General features: G+C 48.1%; 1 protein-coding gene across 2 annotated transcripts in view; it reads right to left on the bottom strand.

The window, feature by feature from the left end:
* Positions 1-21289, bottom strand: part of CAD (carbamoyl-phosphate synthetase 2, aspartate transcarbamylase, and dihydroorotase) — a 94769-nt gene extending 73480 nt beyond the window's left edge. For both annotated transcript variants that reach the window (XM_040348007.1, XM_040348008.1), the window contains exons 1-2: positions 21145-21289; positions 14873-15012 (exon numbers count right to left, since the gene is read on the bottom strand). In XM_040348007.1, coding sequence (XP_040203941.1) covers positions 14873-15012; positions 21145-21244 — 240 coding nt within the window. In that variant the 5' untranslated portion in view covers positions 21245-21289. The remainder of the gene's footprint in view (positions 1-14872; positions 15013-21144) is intronic.
* Positions 21290-22215: the final 926 nt, after the last annotated feature.

Genomic DNA, 22215 nt, shown 5'->3' with positions numbered 1-22215 from the left:
CAAAACCCAGGACATCTCTAGACCACCATTCTCCCCCACCCCTCCCAGAAGGATGACAAAACCCAGGACATCTCTAGACCACCCCCCCCCCCCATCCACCCCTCCCAGAAGTACAAAACCCAGGACATCTCTAGACCACCATCTACCACCCCAGGACACTCCAAAAAACTATTCCCCCTCTAGAAGGGGGAAACGAGTGACATCCCCAGACAATTTTACCCTTCGAACAATCAGACCCAGAATGACCCTAGACCCCCCTATATGAGCAAGACCCAGACCACTCCTAAACCACATTCCTAGAAATAGATCCAGGACAGCTCCAGACAACCACCCTTATTCTAGGACACCCCAAGACAATCATCCCACTTCAAAAAAGAAGAAGACTGGATACATCTTAAACATCTCAAACCATCTTCCTCTATAAAAGGAAGAGACCTTTAGGGTTGCCACCTCATCCCTTTAAAAAGGAACACATCTGAATTACACAGGTTCTGTGGCTGATTAAGGTGGTAATTAAACTCACTTGGTGCCTTATCTGCATTAAATTAGCCTCAGAATCTGTGTAATTCAGATGTGTTCCTTTTTAAAGGGATGAGGTGGCAACCCTAGGTCACCTGATACACCCCCGACCACATCTACCTCTAAAGGAAGAGATCCTGATGTCCCAAGAACACCAACCCCCTTCAAAATGAAGAGACCCAGGATACCCAAAACCATCACCCCCCCCCCCCTCTAAGAGAAAGAACCTGGATGCAATGGTGTCCGCAGAACTTCTTCAGGGGGGGGGGGGGGGGGGGGGCTTTATCATTTTAAGGCCACCCATGCTCCGCACATTTTTGACAGCATCATGATGCAGAGGGATCTTGGGCATCATCACAAAGTGCAGGCATACAAAAGCTTAAAAGGGTCGTTTATTTTTTCTAAATATGTTCCTTTAAGCTAGTGCATTGTTGGTTCACTTACCTTTTCCTTCCATTTCCCTTCTAAATGTTTTTTTTTCCTTTGTCTGAATTTTTCACTTCCTGTTCCTCCTCAGTAAGCTTGCCCCCTTTAACCCGAGCCCTTCTGGCTGGGGGTTAGTCAACGTGCTCGCCCCCTCCCTTGGGACTACATCCCTGTAGGCGTTCTGACTAACCCCCAGCCAGAACGCCTGGGATGATGGGGGCAAGCTTACTGAGGAGGAACAGGAAGTGAGAAATTCAAAAAGGAAAAAAAACTTTTAGAAGGGAAATCAAAGGAAAAAAGGTAAGTGACCCAACAATGCTCTAGCTTAAAGGAACCTATTTAGACAATAAACCTTTACAACCCCTTTAATAAAAGAAGCTGCCATTGCCTGATTAGCAATTTCTAATCTGTGTTTAACCCTTACCCTGCCTATGAGTCCGCCCCTAAACACGCCTTCGGAAATTATCTCATGAAATTACACTGTTAAGTGTTTTATGCAGAATTAAAGTTCCAAAAATAATTAACAACTTTAACCACTTACGCCCGCCGCACGCCTATTTACTTCCACAGAATGGCACGTACAGGCAGATGGGCGTATATATACGTCCTTGCCTTCTAGCGGGTGGGGGGTCCAATTGGGACCCCCTCCGCTGCGTGCGGATTCCCTCGGGGAGCGATCCGGGACGACGGTGCAGCTATTCGTTTATAGCCGCTCCGTCGCGATCGCTCCCCGGGGCTGAAGAACGGGGAGAGCCGTATGTAAACACGGCTTCCCCGTGCTTCACTGTGGCGGTTGCATCGATCGAGTGATCCCTTTTATAGGAAGACTCGATCGATGACGTCAGACCTACAGCCACACCCCCCTACAGTTGTAAACACACACTAGGTGAACACTAAATCCTACAGCGCCCCCTGTGGTTAACTCCCAAACTGCAACTGTCATTTTCACAATAAACAATGCAATTTAAATGCATTTTTTGCTGTGAAAATGACAATGGTCCCAAAAGTGTCAAAATTGTCCGAAGTGTCCGCCATAATGCCGCAGTCAGGAAAAAAATTAATAAATAAATAAATAAATCGCTGATCGCCGCCAATAGTAGTAAAAAAAAAAGAATTAATAAAAATGCAATAAAAATATCCCCCATTTTGTAAACGCTATAAATTTTGCGCAAACCAATCGATAAACACTTATGTATTCTTCTACCTATTTTTGGTAAAAAAAAAAAAATCGCATCGGCCTAAACTGAGGAAAAAAAAAAATGTATATATGTTTTTGGGGATATTTATTATAGCAAAAAGTAAAAAATATTGCATTTTTTTCAAAAATGTCGCTCTATTTTTGTTTATAGCGCAAAAAAATTAAAACCGCAGAGGTGATCAAATACCACCAAAAGAAAGCTCTATTTGTGGGGAAAAAAGGACACCAATTTTGTTTGGGAGCCACGTCGCACGACCGCGCAATTGTCTGTTAAAACGACGCAGTGCCGAATCGCAAAACCTGGCCTGGGCATTTAGCTGCCTAAAGGTCCGGGGCTTAAGTGGTTAACAATATTGACATAAAGTATACCAGTGCAGCCCAATGTTGTGTAGTGAGTGTACAGCCTTGAGTGTAAATTTGCTGTTCCCTCAAAATAACTCAGCCATGCCACCGCTGGCAACAAAAGTGAGTACACCCCTGAGTGAAAACGTCCAAATTGGGCCCAAAGTGTCAATATTTTGTGTGGCAAACATTATTTTCCAGCACGGCCTTAACCCTCTTGGGCATGGAGGTCACCAGAGCTTCACAGGTTGGCACTGGAGTCCTCTTCCCCTCCTCCATGATGACATCACAGAGCTGGTGGATGTTAGAGACCTTGCGCTCCTCCACCTTCCGTTTGAGGAGCCCCACAGATTCTCAATAGGGTTTAGGTCTGGAGACATGCTTGGCCAGTCCATCACCTTTACCCTCAGCTTCTTTAGCAAAGCAGTGGTCATCTTGGAGGTGTGTTTGGGGTCGTTATCATGTTGGAATACTGCCCTGCGGCCCAGTCTCTGAAGGGAGGGGATCATGCTCTGCTTCAGTATGTCACAGTACATGTTGGCATTCATGGTCCCCTCAATGATCTGTAGCCCCCCAGTGCCAGCAGCACTCATGCAGCCCCAGACCATGACCCTCCCCCCACCACCATGCCTGACTGTAGACAAGACACACTTGTCTTTGTCCTCCTCACCTGGTTGCCAACACACACGCCTGACACCATCCGACACCAAATAAGTTTATCTTGGTCTCATCAGACCACAGGACATGGTTCCAATAATCCATGTCCTTAGTCTGCTTGTCTTCAGAAAACTGTTTGCGGGCTTTCTTGTGCCTCATCTTTAGAAGAGGCTTCCTTCTAGGACGACAGCCATGCAGACCAATTTGATGCAGTGTGCGGCGTATGGTCTGAGCACTGACAGGCTGACCCCCCACACCTTCACCCTCTGCAGCAATGCTGGCAGCACTCATACGTCTATTTCCCAAAGACAACCTCTGGATATGACGCTGAGCACGTGACCTCAACCTCTTTGGCCAACCATGACGAGGCCTGTTCTGAGTGGAACCCGTCCTGTTATACCGCTGTATGGTCTTGGCCACCGTGCTGCAGATAAGTTTCAGGGTCTTGGCAATCTTCTTATAGCCTAGGCCATCTTTATGTGGAACAATAATTCTTATTTTCAGATCCTCAGAGCAGACGATACTTTGCGAAGGCTCCAGAGTTCCCACACTGGGGACAGGACAACAAACATCACGACCTCACAATGTACAAGGACGGCGACACCGAGACGCGCTCTTATTATGGGAAACGTGAGATTTCAGCTCAAGGACACGGCAAGGAATTTCAAACACAAGAAACAAACAGCAGTGCGGAAAAACAGAGGAATTTTTATTTTTTTATCTTGTATACAGCGGGTATAGAAAATAATCATTTTACTATTTACTAGCGCAGCTTATAACATCCAAGTGAAAGATACACTATATTGTCAAAAGTATTGGGACGCCTGCCTTTACACGCACATGCACTTTAATGGCGTCTTAGTCCGTAGGGTTCAATATTGAGTTGGCCCCGCCCTTTGCAGCTATAACACCTTCAAGCCTTCTGGGAAGGCTGTCCACAAGGTTTAGGAGTGTCTATGGGAATGTTTGACCATTCTTCCAGAAACACATTTGTGAGGTCAGGCACTGATGTTGGATGAGAAGGCCTGGCTTACAGTCTCTGCTCCAATTCATCCCAAAGGTGTTCTATCGAGTTGAGGTCAGGACTCTGTGCAGGCCAGTCAAGTTCCTCCACCCCAAACTCACTCCATGTCTTTATGGACCTTGCTTTGTGCACTGGTGTGCAGTCATGTTGGAACAGGAAGGGACCGTCCCCAAACTGTTCCCACAAAGTTGGGAGCATGAAATCGTCCAAAATGTCTTGTTATGCCGACACTTTAAAGCGCGGTTTCCATTCTGTTTTTCAATTTTTAGAAATATGACCTTTCATTTATCTTTCTTTCAATCATTACCGCTTACTACGTCTAAAAGTCCCGCCGAGTTTTATTAAATAAATACCTTTTATTTATTTCTCCTCAGCCTTCCTGCGATTTCCCATTTTGCTTGTGGGCAATGTAAAAACCCACAAGCAGTTGCTTTTTTGAGTTAGTTGGGATGACGCACCTGAACGAAAGACCTGTCCCTGCCCAATCTCGCGCATGCGCAATACTGCCGCACCGTCAATGACTTGGGTTGCTATCGCAACGAGCGTCGGCTGCGGAAGTGTACGCCGTTGTGATGGCAACCAATCAACAACAAGCCGGGACCGTGGAGTCCAAGTCCTCTCGATGCAGGGCAAGAAGGAGGCAATTGAAAGAGCACAGTCTGTGCGCTCGTTCTCCGTTGCAGGCGGCAGGAAATCTCGGCGTGTAGTGATCACAACAAAGGGCTATGCCCGGTTTGAAAATGGCGCTGAGATATTGAAGGATTTGCGTCACTTCCTGCCTCATAATATCGCGATTCTAGTACGGGGGAGGTGCACGGCTGAATGACTCATAATTTCCCAAGAGCATTAGCGCTGTTAGAAGCTGAGGTAGCCGACGTCAGGATCCTAGGTGGATAGGAAGGCAGATTTCGTGGGACCGCATAGCAACAGGCATTTTAAGGTGGGTAAAAAATTTTTTATTTTTTAGGTGTAAGCTACATTTTAACCACTTGCTGACGGCCGTACGACTTTGTACGGCCTCAGCGCGGCTCCCAATCTCTAACAGGCCGTCTTTTTACGGCCGCCCCTTTGCACGTTCCCCGCGCGCGCTCCCGAGCGCGCAGCGGGGAACTGCTGTGCTTGCCGTGTCCCTTGGACACAGCCAGTCACAGATCGCCGTGAACGGCCAATCGGAGCGGCCGTTTCCTAGGCGATCTGTGCGGCCAATAGAGATGATCTCATATGTTTACATATGAGATCATCTCTCATTGCCGGCTCTCACAGACAGCGGTGCTGTCAGGGGAGAGAGGAGACGGATCTGTGTCTCTTGTACATAGGGACACAGATCGATCACCTCCCCCAGTCACCCCCCTTCCCCCACAGTTAGAACACTATACAGGGAATACATTTAACCCCTTCCTCACCCCCTAGTGTTAACCCCTTCCCTGCCAGTCACATTTATACAGTAATTAGTGCATATTTATAGCACTGATTGCAGTATAAATGTGAATGGCGCCAAAAATGTGTCAAAAGTGTCCGCCATAACGTCGCAGTCCCAATAAAAATCGCAGATCGCCGCCATTACTAGTAAAAAAAAAAAAATAATAATAATAATTCTGTCCCTTATTTTGTAGGCGCTATAACTTTTGCGCAAACCAGTCGCTTATTGCGATTTTTTTTTTTTTTTTTACTAAAAATATGTAGAATACGTATCGGCCTAGACTGAGGATAAAAAAAAACGAAGAAAAAAAATTGAGCTATTTATTATAGCAACAAGTAAAAAAATGTTTTTTTTTTTCAAAATTGTTGCTCTATTTTTGTTTATGGCGCAAAAAATAAAAACCGCAGAGGTGATCAAATACCACCAAAAGAAAGCTCTATTTGTGGGGAAAAAAGGACGTTAATTTTGTTTGGGAGCCACGTCGCACGACCGCGCAATTGTCAGTTAAAGCGACGCAGTGCCGTTTTGCAAAAAGTCCTCTGGTCAGGAAGGGGTTTAAGTGCCCAGTAAGGAAGTGGTTAAAGCAAAATTGTTTTTTTGATGGAACCTCCACTTTAAGAGTTCCTTTCACTGGAACTAAGGGGCCAAGCCCAACCCCTGAAAAACAACCCCACACCATAATCCCCCCTTTCATCAAATGATTTGGACGAGAGCACAAAGCAAGGTCCATAAAGACATGGGGAAAGGTGGGAACCCAGATGAATACCCTCCGCTGCAGACAACTCAGGTGCAGGCAAATGTCATAATGTCGCAGTCACGATGAAAATAATAATAAGCGATTATTTTCTATACCCACTGTAAAGTCAGTCTTCTGCCAAAAAAAAAAAAAAATTTTGGGCAGAGTAGGGAAGATTTAAAAAAATAAAAAAAAAGTTGCCAACTTCATTCTAGGTCCCCAAGTGGATAATTCCCCCACAATTTCCTGTCTCCTCCCCTTCCACCCCCCTTTTTTTTTTGTGACACACGCGCATATATGCGTATGTCTATATGTATAGAAGTGTATGTGTGTTCGAATTTACACAGGGAGATGAGGGCTAGGCGGGTTGCTATGATCACTCTGTTTCTAGGAGGTCTCTAAAATTCCCCTCTTTTGTCTTTTTTTTTCCTTTGAGACCAAAAAAAAGAAGGTGCCATGGTATAAAGAATCCCACTAAAGATGCATGAGTTAACCACTTCTCTACTTTGGGTGTTTTTCAGATTTGGCGTTTACAAGACTAAAACATTTTTTTTTGCTAGAAAATTACTTAAAACCCACAAACATTATATATTTTTTTTTTTCTAATACCCTAGAGAATAAAATGGCGATCATTGCAATACTTTTTGTCACACCATATTTGCGCAGCGGTCCTACAAGCGCACTTTTTTTGGAAAAAAATCACTTTTTTGAATTTAAAAATAAGACAGCAATAAATTTGGCCCAATTTTTTTATATATTGTGAAAGATAATGTTACGCCGAGTAAAATGGTACCCAACATGTCACGCTTACAAATTGCGCCCGCTCGTGGCATGGCGTCAAACTTTTACCCTTAAAAATCTCGATAGGCGACGTTTAAAAAATTCTATAGGTTGCATTTTTTGAGTTACAGAGTAGGCCTAGGGCTATAATTATTGCTCTCGCTCTAACGATCGCGGCGATACCTCACTTGTGTCGTTTGAACACAGTTTTCATATGCGGGCGCTACTCACGTATGCGTTCGCTTCTGCGCACGAGCTCGTCGGGACGGGGCGCTTTAAAAAATTTTTTTTTTTTTTTCTTATTTATTTTTATTTATTTTATTATTTTTTACACTGGGAAAAAAAAAAAAAAAAATTATCACTTTTATTCCTATTACAAGGAATGTAAACATCCCTTGTAATAGAAAAAAGCATGACAGGTCCTCTTAAATATGAGATCTGGGGTCAAAAAGACCTCACATCTCATATTTACACTAAAATGACAAAAAAAAAAAAAAAATGTTTCTTTAAGACGCTGGGCAGGACTGACGTTTTGACGTCACTTCCGCCCAGCCGAGCTATGGGGACGGGCGAAGGAGATTTTTCCTTCAGTCTCGTCCCCGCTCAGCTCCCGAACGGTCGCGATCTCCTCCGCCGCTACCGACGGGTCCGGTAAGCGGCGGAGGGCGCGGGAGAGCGGCGGGAGGGGGGGGGCCCCTCTCCCGCCACCGATAACGGCGATCTCGCGGCGCATCCGCCGCGGAGACCGCCGTTATCGTTACCAGAACCGCTGACAGTAAAGATAGATACCTCGGTTGTGGCAGCAGCTGCTGCCGTTACCGAGATATGTATCTTTAAAGTTAGGCCGTATATAGTCGTACAGCGGTCTGGAAGTGGTTAAAAAGGATGGACCTAGCTTTGTACCCACACAAGTCTTTTCTGTATTTATGTATAATGTATATGTTGTATGTATGGAAGAACTTATGAATTTTATAATGGATGTTGATTTTAAAAAAGTCGCTAGAAAGTTTGTAAAGTTTTTTCTATGTGAAAAGAATAAAAATAATTTAAACACAGAGTGCGGCTGTCCAGAGACAATCTTTGTTCCTGCTCCATAAAGACATGGATGAGCGCGTTTGGGGTGGAGGAACTTGACTGGCCTAAACCGGATAGAAAATCTTTGGGATGAATTACTGTGTAGTCTGAGAGCCAGGCCTTCTCGTCCAACATCAGTGCCTGACCTCACAATTGCGCTTCTGGAAGAATGGTCAAACTTTCCCATAGACACACTCCTAAACCTTGTGGGCGGTCTTCCCAGAAGAGGTGAAGCTGTTATATCTGCAAAGGGCGGGGCCAACTCAATACTGAACCCTCCGGACTAAGAGTGGGATGTCATTACAGCTCGTGTAAGGGCAAGTGTCCCAATACTTTTGACAATATAGTGTAGAACACCAAAGTGTCAGGAAAAAAATAAATAAATCAAGAACAGAATCACAGAGTTGGAAAAAGGATCACCCCGCCGTGTATTTTGTTGGACCATCTTTTGCTTTAACCACTTAACGCCCGCCGCACGCCTATTTACGTCCACAGAATGGCACGTACAGGCAGATGGGCGTATATATACGTCCCTGCCTTCTAGCGGGTCGGGGGTCCGATCGGGACCCCCTCCGCTGCGTGCGGATTCCCGCGGGGAGCGATCCGGGACGACGGCGCGGCTATTCGTTTATAGCCGCTCCGTCGAGATCGCTCCCCGGAGCTGAAGAACGGGGAGAGCCGTATGTAAACACGGCTTCCCCGTGCTTCACTGTGGCGGCTGCATCGATCGAGTGATCCCTTTTATAGGGAGACTCGATCGATGACATCAGATCTACAGCCACACCCCCCTACAGTTGTAAACACACACTAGGTGAACCCTAACTCCTACAGCGCCCCCTGTGGTTAACTCCCAAACTGCAACTGTCATTTTCACAATAAACAATGCAATTTAAATGCATTTTTTGCTGTGAAAATGACAATGGTCCCAAAAATGTGTCAAAATTGTCCAAAGTGTCCGACATAATGTCGCAGTCACGAAAAAAAAAAAAAAAACCGCTGATCGGCGCCAATAGTAGTAAAAAAATGTTTTTTATAAAAATGCAAAAAAACTATCCCCTATTTTGTAAACGCTATAAATTTTGCACAAACCAATTGATAAACACTTATTGCCGAATACGTATCGGCCTAAACTGAGAAAATTTTTTTTTTTTTTATATGTTTTTGGGGGATATTTATTATAGCAAAAAGTAAAAAATATTGATTTTTTTTCAAAATTGTCGCTTTATTTTTGTTTATTTGCTTAAGTGGTTAATTACAGCCTTTAGTCTGCTGGAATAGGTCTCTACTAATTGTGCAATATGTTCCCACTCTTCTTTGCAGTTTGTGGCTTGCAACCTTCAAGTCATTCCACAGATTTTCAATGAGATTGAAGTCTGGGCTCTGATTAGGCCATGCAAGGACATTCATCTTTTTCTCCTTCAACCACTGTGTGCTGCTTATTGTTAACTCTTTGCTTTGGGTCATTGTCATGTTGGAAGGTAAACCTTCTTCCCATTGACAACTTTCTGACAGAGGGCAACAGATGTTCCTCGAAAAAAAAAACACACCCCCATAAACAGGATATTACCCCCTCCATGCTTTACTGTAGGAATGGCGTTCTATGGATGGTGAGCTGTATTGGATTTCTGCCACACATATTCGTTTGGTGTGGACTTCAAATTGTGGTGTCATCTGACCACCATAACCACTTAACCCCCGGACCATATTGCTGGTCAAAGACCAGAGCACTTTTTGCGATTCGGCACTGCGTCGCTTTAACTGACAATTGCGCGGTCGTGCGACGTGACTCCCAAACAAAATTGGAGTTCTTCCCCCCCCCCCCCCCCCCACAAAGAGAGCTTTCTTTTGGTGGTATTTGATCACCTCTGCGGTTTTTAGTTTTTGCGCTATAAACAAAAATAGAGCGACAATTTTGAAAAAATTAATATTTTTTTACTTTTTGCTATAATAAATATCCCCTAAAAACATAAAAAAAAACATTTATTTTCCTCAGTTTAGGCCGATACGTATTCTACATATATATATTTTTTTTTTTACGAAAAATATCGCAATAAGCGTTTGATTAGTTTGCGCAAAAGTTATGGCGTTAATAAAAATGCCATAAAAATACCCCCTATTTTGTAAATATTTTTTTTTACTAGTAATGGCGGCGATATGCGTTTTTTTTTCGGTACTGCGACATTATGGCGGACACTTCGGACACATTTTTGGGACCATTGGCATTTTTATAGCGATCAGTGCTATAAAAATGCATTGATTACTATAAAAATGCCACGGCAGGGAAGGGGTGAACACTAGGGGGCGGGGAAGAGGTCAAGTATGTTCCCTGGATGTGTTCTAACTGTAGGGGGGTGGCCTCACTTGGGGAAATCACTGATCTTCTGTTCATACATTGTATGAACAGAGGATCAGCATTACCCCCCCCCCCCCCCCCCGACAGGACCGGGAGCTGTGTGTTTACACACACAGCTCCCGGTCCCCGCTCTGTAACGATCGCGCGTGCCCGGCGGCGATCGCGCCCGCCAGGCACGCGAGCGAGCGCGCGCCCCTAGTGGCCTGCGAGAGAGCCGACGTAAAGCTACGGGCTCTCGTGCAGGGGAGCCGACCTGCCGCCGTAAAACGACGGCGGCTGGTCGGCAAGTACCGTATTTATCGCGGTATAACGCGCTCCCGCGTATACCGCGCACCCCTAAAGTTGCCCCGAATCCTGTGGAAAAAGTTTTTTTTGTACTTACAGTTTTGGTGTCTTGCGCGGCGTCCATCGGCGGCTTCGGGTGTCCTCTTTGTCAGGTCCGGCGTCCTTCTGCGGCTTCGGGTGTCCTCTTCGTTGGGTCCGGCGTCCTTCTGCGGCGTCCTCCCCGCTTGTTTCCCGCGCCGAGTTTGAATACTGCGCCGACATATACAGAGCGCAGTACACTCGTGTATTGTCGGCAATGCTCGGCAACTCTCGCGCTGACGTCCTGTACGTCCAGGACGTGAGCACGGAAGGAGCCGAGACTGCCCGACTATACCCGAGTGTACTGCGCTTGGTATATGTCGGCGCAGTATTCAAAACTCGACGCGGGAAAGCGGGTATCGGCGTATACCGCGCACCCACGATTTTGCCCTGATTTTAAGGGCAAAAAAGTGCGCGGTATACGCCGATAAATACGGTAGTTAAAAAAAAAAAAAAACGCACCTTGAAGATTCTGAGGTCACATGGAAAAAAGGCGTTATGGTCAGATGAAACTAAAATTGAATTATTTGGCCTCGACACCAAACGATATATCTGGTGGAAATCCATTACAGCTCACCATCCCTACTGTAAAGCATGGCGGTGGGAATATCCTGTTATGGGGTATCTCTCTGCAGTAGAGACTGGAGCCCTTGTCAGGATAGAAGAAATACCATCAGATTCTTGGAGGAAAGTCTGTTGGCCTTTGCCAGAAAGACGTCAATGAGAAGAAGGTTTACCTTCCAACATGACAATGACCCAAAGCACACAGCAACAATTCCCACACAGCGATGGAGGGAGAAAAAGGTGAATGTCCTTGCATGGCCTAGTCAGAGCTCAGACTTAAACCTCATTGAAAATCTGTGGAATGACGTGAAGACTGCGGTCCACAAACAATCACCATCAAATTTAAAACCACCTGTCGACTGGCTCACGCCGATATACGTCGGCAAAAATGGCACGGCTGGGCATATTAACCACCTAAGCCCCGGACCTTTAGGCAGCTAAATGCCCAGGCCAGGTTTTGCGATTCGGCACTGCGTCGCTTTAACAACAAAGACAATTGCGCAGTCGTGCGACGTGGCTCCCAAACAAAATTGGCGTCCTTTTTTCCCCACAAATAGAGCTTTCTTTTGGTGGTATTTGATCACCTCTGCGGTTTTTATTTTTTGCGCTATAAACAAAAATAGAGCGACAATTTTGAAAAAAAAGCTATATTTTTTACTTTTTGCTATAATAAATATCCCCCAAAAACATATATAAAACATTTTGTTTCCCTCAGTTTAGGCCGATACGTATTCTTCTACCTATTTTTGGTAAAAAATAAATCGCAATAAGTGTTTATCGATTGGTTTGCGCAAAATTTATAGCGTTTACAAAATAGGGGATAGTTTTATTGCATTTTTATTATTTATTTATTTTTTTACTACTAATGGCGGCAATCAGCGATTTTTTTTCGTGACTGCGACATTATGGCGGACACTTCGGACAATTTTGACACATTTTTGGGACCATTGTCATTTTCACAGCAAAAAATGCATTTAAATTGCATTGTTTATTGTGAAAATGACAGTTGCAGTTTGGGAGTTAACCACAGGGGGTGGTGTAGAAGTTAGGGTTCACCTAGTGTGTGTTTACAACTGTAGGGGGGTGTGGCTCTAGGACTGACGTCATCGATCGAGTCTCCCTATAAAAGGGATCACTCGATCGATGCAGCCGCCACAGTGAAGCACGGGGAAGCCGTGTTTACATACGGCTCTCCCCGTTCTTCAGCTCCGGGGAGCGATCGCGACGGAGCGGCTATAAACGAATAGCGCCGTCGTCCCAGATCGCTCGACCGCCGCATGTAGCGGGGGGGGGGGTCCCAATCGGACCCCCCACCCGCTAGAAGGCAAGGACGTATGTATACACGTCCTTCTGCCTGTACGTGCCATTCTGTGGACGTAAATAGTCGTGCGGCGGGCGTTAATGGGTTAACGCACCTGTAAGTTGCCCTTTAAGATGCGGCATGTGGGCGTGCACGCCCGCCGTGAGCTCCGCGAGTGTGACCGCGGGTGCCCCGAACTCAATGTCTGCTGGGAGTCCCGCGGTCGTCTCACGGAGAGGAAAAACTGGGAAATGCTAATGTAAACAAGCATTTCCCCATTCTGCCTAGTGACAGGACACTGATCACCGCTCGCGGTGATCGGGAGCAGTGATCAGTGTAGTGTCACACGAAGCCCACCACCCACAGTTAGAACACATCCCTAAAAACACACGTAACCCCTTCATCGCCCCCTACTGGTTACTTATTTATTTATTAAAATGCTTATAAAACAACAGCGCAGTCTTACACACGTACCTCGATGCGCTGGCGGGATAAAAACAGAACAGAAAAGGGGCAAAAACGACATCGACCAAACAAGTGACAATAAAACAATAACAATCACTGGCAGTGTCATTTTTACAGTAATCAGTGCATTTTTATAGCACTGATCGCTGTATAAATGACAATGGTCCCAAATGGCATCAAAAGTGTCCGATGTGTCCGCCATAATGAAAAAAAAAAAAAAAAGAAGATTGCCGCCATTGCCAGTAAAAAAAAATAAAAAAATTATAAAAATGCCATAAAACTATCCCCTATTTTGTAGACGCTATAACTTTTGGGCAAACCAAACACTTATTACGTTTTTGTTTTTACCAAAAATATGTAAAAAAATACGTATCGGCCTAAACTGAGGAACAAATACGCTTTTGTTTTTTTTTATAGATTTTTGGGTGATATTTGTTATAGCGAAAAGTAAAAAAAAATAAATAAAATATTGCTTTTTTCCCCCAAATTGTCGCTTTATTTTTGTTTTACCAAAAATATGTAGAAGAATTCGTATCGGCCTAAACTGAGGAAAAAAAATGTGTTTTATATATTTTTGGAGGATATTTATTACAGCAAAAAGTAAAAAATATTGTTTTTTTTTTCAAAATTGTCGCTCTATTTTTGTTTATAGCGCAAAAAATAAAAACCGCAGAGGTGATCAAATACCACCAAAAGAAAGCTCCATTTGTGGGGGGGGGACATCAATTTTCTTTGGGAACCACGTCACACGACCGCGCAATTGTCAGTTAAAGCGACGCTGTGCCGAATCGCAAAAAAGTGTTTTGGTCTTTGGGCAGCCAAATGGTCCGGGGGTGAAGTAGTTAACTGAACTTGAGCAGTTCTGTAAAGAAGAGCGGGAAAATATAGCAAAGGCTAGCTGTGCAGACCAATCCCAACAGACTAAAGGCTGGAATTAAAGAAAAAACACTGACCTAAGGGGGTGATCCTTTTTCCAACTCTGCGATTTTTTTTGCATTTTTTTATTTTCTGACATGTTTGCGTTATATCTTGCAGTTGAATGTTATAAAGTTGCACTAGTAAATACGGCTGGATAAAACAAAAAACTGTGTCTGTCTTCATTTCTGGCTGCAAAGCAGCAAAATGTGATATTACAAATAAATATTATTATTTTTATTATTTTTTTTTTTTTAATTCTTATTATTTTTTTATTATTTTTTTTTTTTATTATAGTATTATTAATAATAAGCGATTCTTTTCTATACCCACTGTAAAGTCAGTCTTCTGCCAAAAAAAAAAAAAAAAAAAACTTTTCGGTAGAGTAGGGAAGATATATAAAAAAAAAAAAAAAAAAAAAAAAAAAAAAAAATTGTCAACTTCAGTCTAGGTCCCCAAGTGGATAATTCCCCCACAATTTCCCGTCTTCTTGACCGGTGGCACAATATCTACCTAGCGGGCACTCAGCAATAGAAGCCCTGCTCTGCCCAATACTTAAGGCTTTGGCTGGAAATGCACTGCCTGGCCTGGCCAGTAACTAGCACCCAATCCTATGTTGGAGACCAGACAGAATGGCACCCAGGTGACCCTGGCAGAGGAACTGCAAGGCACAATGTGCCCTGGCTGCCAGCAGTCCTCTGTTGCCAACCAGATCCCACCCCCCCAATTCTCTTACCTTGCTAAGACCAAACTCATCCAGTTGATCGGCAGGAATGCCGTAGTTCCCGACCAGCGGGTATGTGAGGATCAGGATCTGAGACTTGTATGAAGGGTCCGTCAGAGCCTCGGGGTAGCCCACCATGCCCGTCTGGAAGACTGCCAGGAATAAAAAAGAAAAAAACAATTGGTTAGACTGGAGAAATCACAAAATCAGATGCTAAACATCCTGACAGCATCATACATTTCCGCCCCCCACCATCTCCCGTCAGGGACCCAGGACACCCCCAAATCAGCATGCTACCCAGGGGGACAAAGACCTGAAACACCCCCAGGAGGCAGAAACCTGGGATACCCCCCAAAACACTATCCCATGGGACCAGAAACCTAGGTCACCCCCCAAACCAGCATGCCACAGAGACACCCCCATGAATCCTCTTCTAAGCATCCAAGACTTGGTTGTACAGACCTGGGAAACCCCCAGAAAACCACCCCTTTCTAAATACCGGATTTGGTTGTAGGAACCTGGGATATGCCCAAACCACCAACCCCTTTTAAGAAAGAAAAGACCCAAGACACCCAGACCACCATCCCACCTGGGAAGCGGGGATCCAGGGCACTGCCAAAGCACTATTTTACACAGGGGGGCGAAGAACTGGCTCCCAAGGTAAGATGGTGGTCTGGAAGTGTCTTGGGTCTTAACTCCTCAGATGCCATGAAGGTCTGGAGGTGTTGCAGGTCTTTGCTTCCCAGGTGGCATGGTGGTCTGGAGGTGTCACAGGTCTTGGCTTCCCAGGTGGAATTTTGTGGTCTGGAGGTGTCACAGGCCTTGGCTTCCTGGGTGGCATGGTGGTCTGGAGGTGTCACAGGTCTTGGCTTCCTGGGTGGCATGGTGGTCTGGAGGTGTCACAGGTCTTGGCTTCCTGGGTGGCATGGTGGTCTGGAGGTGTCACAGGTCTTGGCTTCCTGGGTGGTCTGGAGGTGTCGCAGGTCTTGAGGTGTCGCAGGTCTTGGCTTCCTGGGTGGTCTGGAGGTGTCGCAGGTCTTGGCTTCCTGGGTGGTCTGGAGGTGTCGCAGGTCTTGGCTTCCTGGGTGGTCTGGAGGTGTCGCAGGTCTTGGCTTCCTGGGTGGCATGGTGGTCTAGAGGTGTCACAGGTCTTGGCTTCCTGGGTGGTCTGGAGGTGTCGCAGGTCTTGGCTTCCTGGGTGGCATGGTGGTCTGGAGGGGTCACAGGTCTTGGCTTCCTGAGTGGCATGGAGGTGTCGCAAGTCTTGGCTTCCCAGGTGGCATTTTGTGGTCTGGAGGTGTCACAGGTCTTGGCTTCCAAGGTGGCATTTTGTGGTCTGGAGGTGTCACAGGTCTTGGCTTCCCAGGTGGCATGGTGGTCTGGAGGTGTCACAGGTCTTGGCTTCCCAGGTGGCATGGTGGTCTGTAGGTGTCACAGGTCTTGGCTTCCTGAGTGGCATGGTGGTCTGGAGGTATCACAGGTCTTGGCTTCCTGGGTGGTCTGGAGGTGTCGCAGGTCTTGGCTTCCCAGGTGGCATGGTGGTCTGGAGGTGTCGCAGGTCTTGGCTTCCCAGGTGGCATGGTGGTCTGGAGGTGTTGCAGGTCTTGGCTTCCCAGGTGACATGGTGGTCTGGAGGTGTTGCAGGTCTTGGCTTCCCAGGTGGCATGGTGGTCTGGAGGTGTCGCAGGTCTTGGCTTCGGCCAAGTGGTCCATTATTTACCCTTTTCCCCCCCCCCCCATTGATTTTTAAATGTGAACCTTTGTATGCGATTCTAGCTCTTTGCGTCCCGCAGTCATGTTTATATTCTGACTGGCTCTCCACCTTCGACCTGACACGCATCAATGACAGGTCAATGCGGATTCATTCCTGGCCAGGGTGTGACTCAACCTGCCCGGGGCCACAATGGGATCTCATTGCCTCTACGTTACATCTAGAACGCAATGTACCAAGGCAGGGCAACACAACAGGTTCCATTTAATGCCCCCTGGCAGGCTAAATATCTCCCCCCTCCCCCGCTGGAGTGAGAAATAGTTTTGGTATGATGCACAGGGCTGAGAACACCCCAGACTCGCCCCAATTCTCATCTCCCTTCCTCCCCAGACTCGCCCCAATTCTCATCGCCCTTCCTCCCCAGACTCGCCCCAATTCTCATCTCCCTTCCTCCCCAGACTCGCCCCAATTCTCATCGCCCTTCCTCCCCAGACTCGCCCCAATTCTCATCTCCATTCCTCCCCAGACTCGCCCCAATTCTCATCTCCCTTCCTCCCCAGACTCGCCCCAATTCTCATCTCCCTTCCTCCCCAGACTCGCCCCAATTCTCATCTCCCTTCCTCCCCAGACTCGCCCCAATTCTCATCTCCCTTCCTCCCCAGACTCGCCCCAATTCTCATCTCCCTTCCTCCCCAGACTCGCCCCAATTCTCATCTCCCTTCCTCCCCAGACTCGCCCCAATTCTCATCTCCCTTCCTCCCCAGACTCGCCCCAATTCTCATCTCCGTTCCTCCCCAGACTCGCCCCAATTCTCATCTCCATTCCTCCCCAGACTCGCCCCAATTCTCATCTCCCTTCCTCCCCAGACTCGCCCCAATTCCCTCCCCAGACTCGCCCCAATTCTCATCTCCATTCCTCCCCAGACTCGCCCCAATTCTCATCTCCCTTCCTCCCCAGACTCGCCCCAATTCTCATCTCCCTTCCTCCCCAGACTCGCCCCAATTCTCATCTCCCTTCCTCCCCAGACTCGCCCCAATTCTCATCTCCATTCCTCCCCAGACTCGCCCCAATTCTCATCTCCCTTCCTCCCCAGACTCGCCCCAATTCTCATCTCCCTTCCTCCCCAGACTCGCCCCAATTCTCATCTCCCTTCCTCCCCAGACTCGCCCCAATTCTCATCTCCATTCCTCCCCAGACTCGCCCCAATTCTCATCTCCATCCCTCCCCAGACTCGCCCCAATTCTCATCTCCATTCCTCCCCAGACTCGCCCCAATTCTCATCTCCATTCCTCCCCAGACTCGCCCCAATTCTCATCTCCATCCCTCCCCAGACTCGCCCCAATTCTCATCTCCATGCCTCCCCAGACTCGCCCCAATTCTCATCTCCATTCCTCCCCAGACTCGCCCCAATTCTCATCTCCATCCCTCCCCAGACTCGCCCCAATTCTCATCTCCATTCCTCCCCAGACTCGCCCCAATTCTCATCTCCATTCCTCCCCAGACTCGCCCCAATTCTCATCTCCATCCCTCCCCAGACTCGCCCCAATTCTCATCTCCATGCCTCCCCAGACTCGCCCCAATTCTCATCTCCATTCCTCCCCAGACTCGCCCCAATTCTCATCTCCATTCCTCCCCAGACTCGCCCCAATTCTCATCTCATTGGGATAACCCAAGACCACCAAGCTTTTCCAGAAGCCAAAGACCCAAAACACCCCCAAACTACCATCCTCACTGTGGAGCCAAAACCGTGGTCACCCCAGACAACCATCCCAACTGGGAAGCCAAGACCCGGACCACCTTCAGCCCACCATCTCACCCGATACTTCTAGAACTGGGAAGTCCCAGACCACCATCCCAAAGAGCAGAGACCTAAAATGCCACCATCCAACCTGGGAAGCCAGACCAAGGATACTGCATGCTTCCTCTCCATCCCTACCAAGGCTCCTCCCCTCCGTCGCTACCCAGACTCACCCCCCAATCATCCCCCATCGCTACCCAGACTCACCCCCAATCATCCTCCGTCGCTACCCAGACTCACCCCCAATCCTCCTCCGTCGCTACCCAGACTCACCCCCAATCCTCCTCCGTCGCTACCCAGACTCACCCCCAATCCTCCTCCGTCGCTACCCAGACTCACCCCCAATCCTCCTCCGTCGCTACCCAGACTCACCCCCAATCCTCCTCCGTCGCTACCCAGACTCACCCCCAATCCTCCTCCGTCGCTACCCAGACTCACCCCCAATCCTCCTCCGTCGCTACCCAGACTCACCCCCAATCCTCCTCCGTCGCTACCCAGACTCACCCCCAATCCTCCTCCGTCGCTACCCAGACTCACCCCCAATCCTCCTCCGTCGCTACCCAGACTCACCCCCAATCCTCCTCCGTCGCTACCCAGACTCACCCCCAATCATCCTACGTCGCTACCCAGACTCCCCCCCCAATCATCCTACGTCGCTACCCAGACTCCCCCCCCAATCCTCCTCCGTCGCTACCCAGACTCCCCCCCCAATCCTCCTCCGTCGCTACCCAGACTCCCCCCCCCCCAATCATCCTCCATCGCTACCCAGACTCACCCCCAATCATCCTCCATCGCTAGCCAGACTCACCCCCAATCATCCTCCATCGCTAGCCAGACTCACCTCCAAATCCTCCCATAGCTACCCAGACTCCCCCCCCCCCCCCAATTCTCCTCCATTGCTACCCAGACTCCCCCCCCCAATCCTCCTCCATTGCTACCCAGACTCCCCCCTAATCCTCCTCCTCCATCGCTACCCAGACTCCCCCTAATCCTCCTCCATCGCTACCCAGACTCCCCCTAATCCTCCTCCATCGCTACCCAGACTCCCCCTAATCCTCCTCCATCGCTACCCAGACTCCCCCTAATCCTCCATCGCTACCCAGACTCCAATCATAACCATCCTCACCCACAGGTCATCCTCACCCACAGTCACCCATAGATACTCATACCCATCTCCCACAGTCATCCTCATCCATAGTCATACTCATACCCATCCTCACCCACATAGTCATACCCATCCTCACCCATAGTCCTCTTCACCAAAATGGTCATACCCATCCTCACCCACAGTCATCTCTCCACCCCAGAATCTCCATCCTCCTCCTCACCCCCATTGTCACCTCTATACTATCATCTCCATCCTCACCCATTGTCATACCCATAGATAGTCATACCCATCCTCACCCACAGTCATCTTCATCCTCACCCATAGATGGTCATACCCATCTCCCACAGTCATCCTCACCCATAGTCATACCCATCCTCACCCACAGATACTCATACCCATCCTCACCCACAGATACTCATACCCATCCTCACCCACAGATACTCATACCCATCCTCACCCACAGATACTCATCCTCACTTATACCCATCCTCACCTACAGATACTCATACCCATCCTCACTCATAACCATCCTCACCCACAGATACTCATACCCATCCTCACCCATACCCATCCCCATCTCCCACAGTCATCCTCATCCTCACCCAAAGTCATACCCATCCTCACCCATAGATACTCATACCTATCCTCACCCACAGGTCATCCTCACCCACAGTAATACCCATCTCCCGCAGTCATCCTCACCCATCTTCATCCTCACCCACAGTCATCTTCATCCTCACCCACAGATAGTCATACCCATCCTTACCCACAGTCATATCCATCCTCACCCATAGTTAGTCATACCCATCCTCACCCATAGATAGTCATACCCATCTCCCACAGTCATCCTCATCCTCACCCATAGTCATACCCATCCTCACCCATAGATACTCATACCTATCCTCACCCACAGGTCATCCTCACCCACAGTCATACCCATCCTCAACCATAGTTAGTCATACCCATCCTCACCCACAGTAATACCCATCTCCCGCAGTCATCCTCACCCATCTTCATCCTCACCCACAGTCATCTTCATCCTCACCCATAGATACTCATTCCCATCCTCACCCACAGTCATACCCATCCTGACCCATAGATAATCATACCCATCCTCACCCACAGGTCATCCTCACCCATAGATAGTCATACCCATCCTCACCCACAGGTCTTCCTCACACATAGATAGTCATACCCATCCTCACCCACAGGTCATCCTCACCCATAGTCATACCCATCCTCACCCACAGGTCATCCTCACCCATAGATAGTCATACCCATCCTCATCCAGTCATCCTCACACATAGATAGTCATACCCATCTCCCACAGTCATCCTCACCCATAGTCATACCCATACCCATCCTCACCCATATAGTCATTCCCATCTCCCAGTCATCCCCATCCTCACCCATAGATAGTCATCCCCATCCTTGACCCTCCTATTCTTTCCACCCCAGAATCTCCATCCTCCTCCTCACCCCCATTGTCACCTCTATACTATGATCTCTATCCTCACCCATTGTCATACCCATACATAGATAGTCATCCTCACCCCTCCTGTTCTTTCCTCCTCACCCCCATTGTCACCTCTATACTATCATCTCCATCCTCCACATTATGATCCTTACTGCAAAACCCAACCCCCCCTCATCTCCTCCTCACTCACCCACTTCCCCGGACACCGGCCGGCTCCGCCCGAAGAGTGTGCCGGTAAAGCGGCTCCCGTCTTCCAGGATCAGTTCCGCCATCTCTACCGCCGCCGCCATGTGTGTCACAGCCGTCCACGTGCCCGCTCCTAGGGGCTGGGGGGGGGGAGAGAATGACGGCTGGGCGGGGACACCGGGAGGCGGGGATACGGGTGCGGAGGAATGAGCGGGTTGGGCGGGGACTCCGGAGAGGGGCGGGAATACGGGTGCGGAGGAAAGAGCGGGGTGGGCGGGGACTCCAGGGGGCGGGGATACGGGTGCGGAGGAATTAGCGGGGTGGGCGGGGACTCTGGGAGGCGGGGTTACAGGTGTCATGCCGATGGGCGGGGACTCAGGTAGAGAAGACACTGGGAGAGGCGGGGTCTCATATGCTAGAGGAGGAGACATCCTTGCGGATCCGCCCACTTAGTCTGTGTATGAAGCGGACCTGTCGGTGCTGCTGATATTCTGCAGCCACTTCCTGTCTAGTGATGGATCTTTGTAACAAGAGATACAATGTAACAGTTCTAGAGGAAATCAGGAGACATTGGTTACATTTATTTGTCTCTTCCCTCTATAATTGTTACATTGTATCTCCTGTTACCAAGACCTATGTGTTTCCTATGCTCCTCAGCGCCATCTAGAGGCAACAATTTATAGAGGAACATTGGCAGTGGCGTAGCGTGGGTTGTAATTTGCGCCCCCCTAATCCGCACGCCCCGAGTCCATTCCCTTCCTACAATAGTACTGACCTGCCCGATTCCTATACTGACCAATACACTATACACTGACCTATCTTATTCCTATACTGACCCTTACACTAACCCACCTGATCAACCACTACACTAGACACTGACCTACCTGATTCCCCACAGACCGCTACACAATACACACTGACCTACCCGATTCCCCACAGACCGCTACACAATACACACTGACCTACCCGATTCCCCACAGACTGCTACACAATACACACTGACCTACCCGATTCCCCACAGACTGCTACACAATACACACTGACCTACCCGATTCCCCACAGACTGCTACACAAT

Source organism: Rana temporaria, chromosome 4 (genome assembly GCF_905171775.1).
Source record: "Rana temporaria chromosome 4, aRanTem1.1, whole genome shotgun sequence".
Taxonomy (NCBI): Eukaryota; Metazoa; Chordata; class Amphibia; order Anura; family Ranidae; genus Rana; species Rana temporaria.
This window is presented reverse-complemented; position numbering and strand designations above follow the sequence as displayed.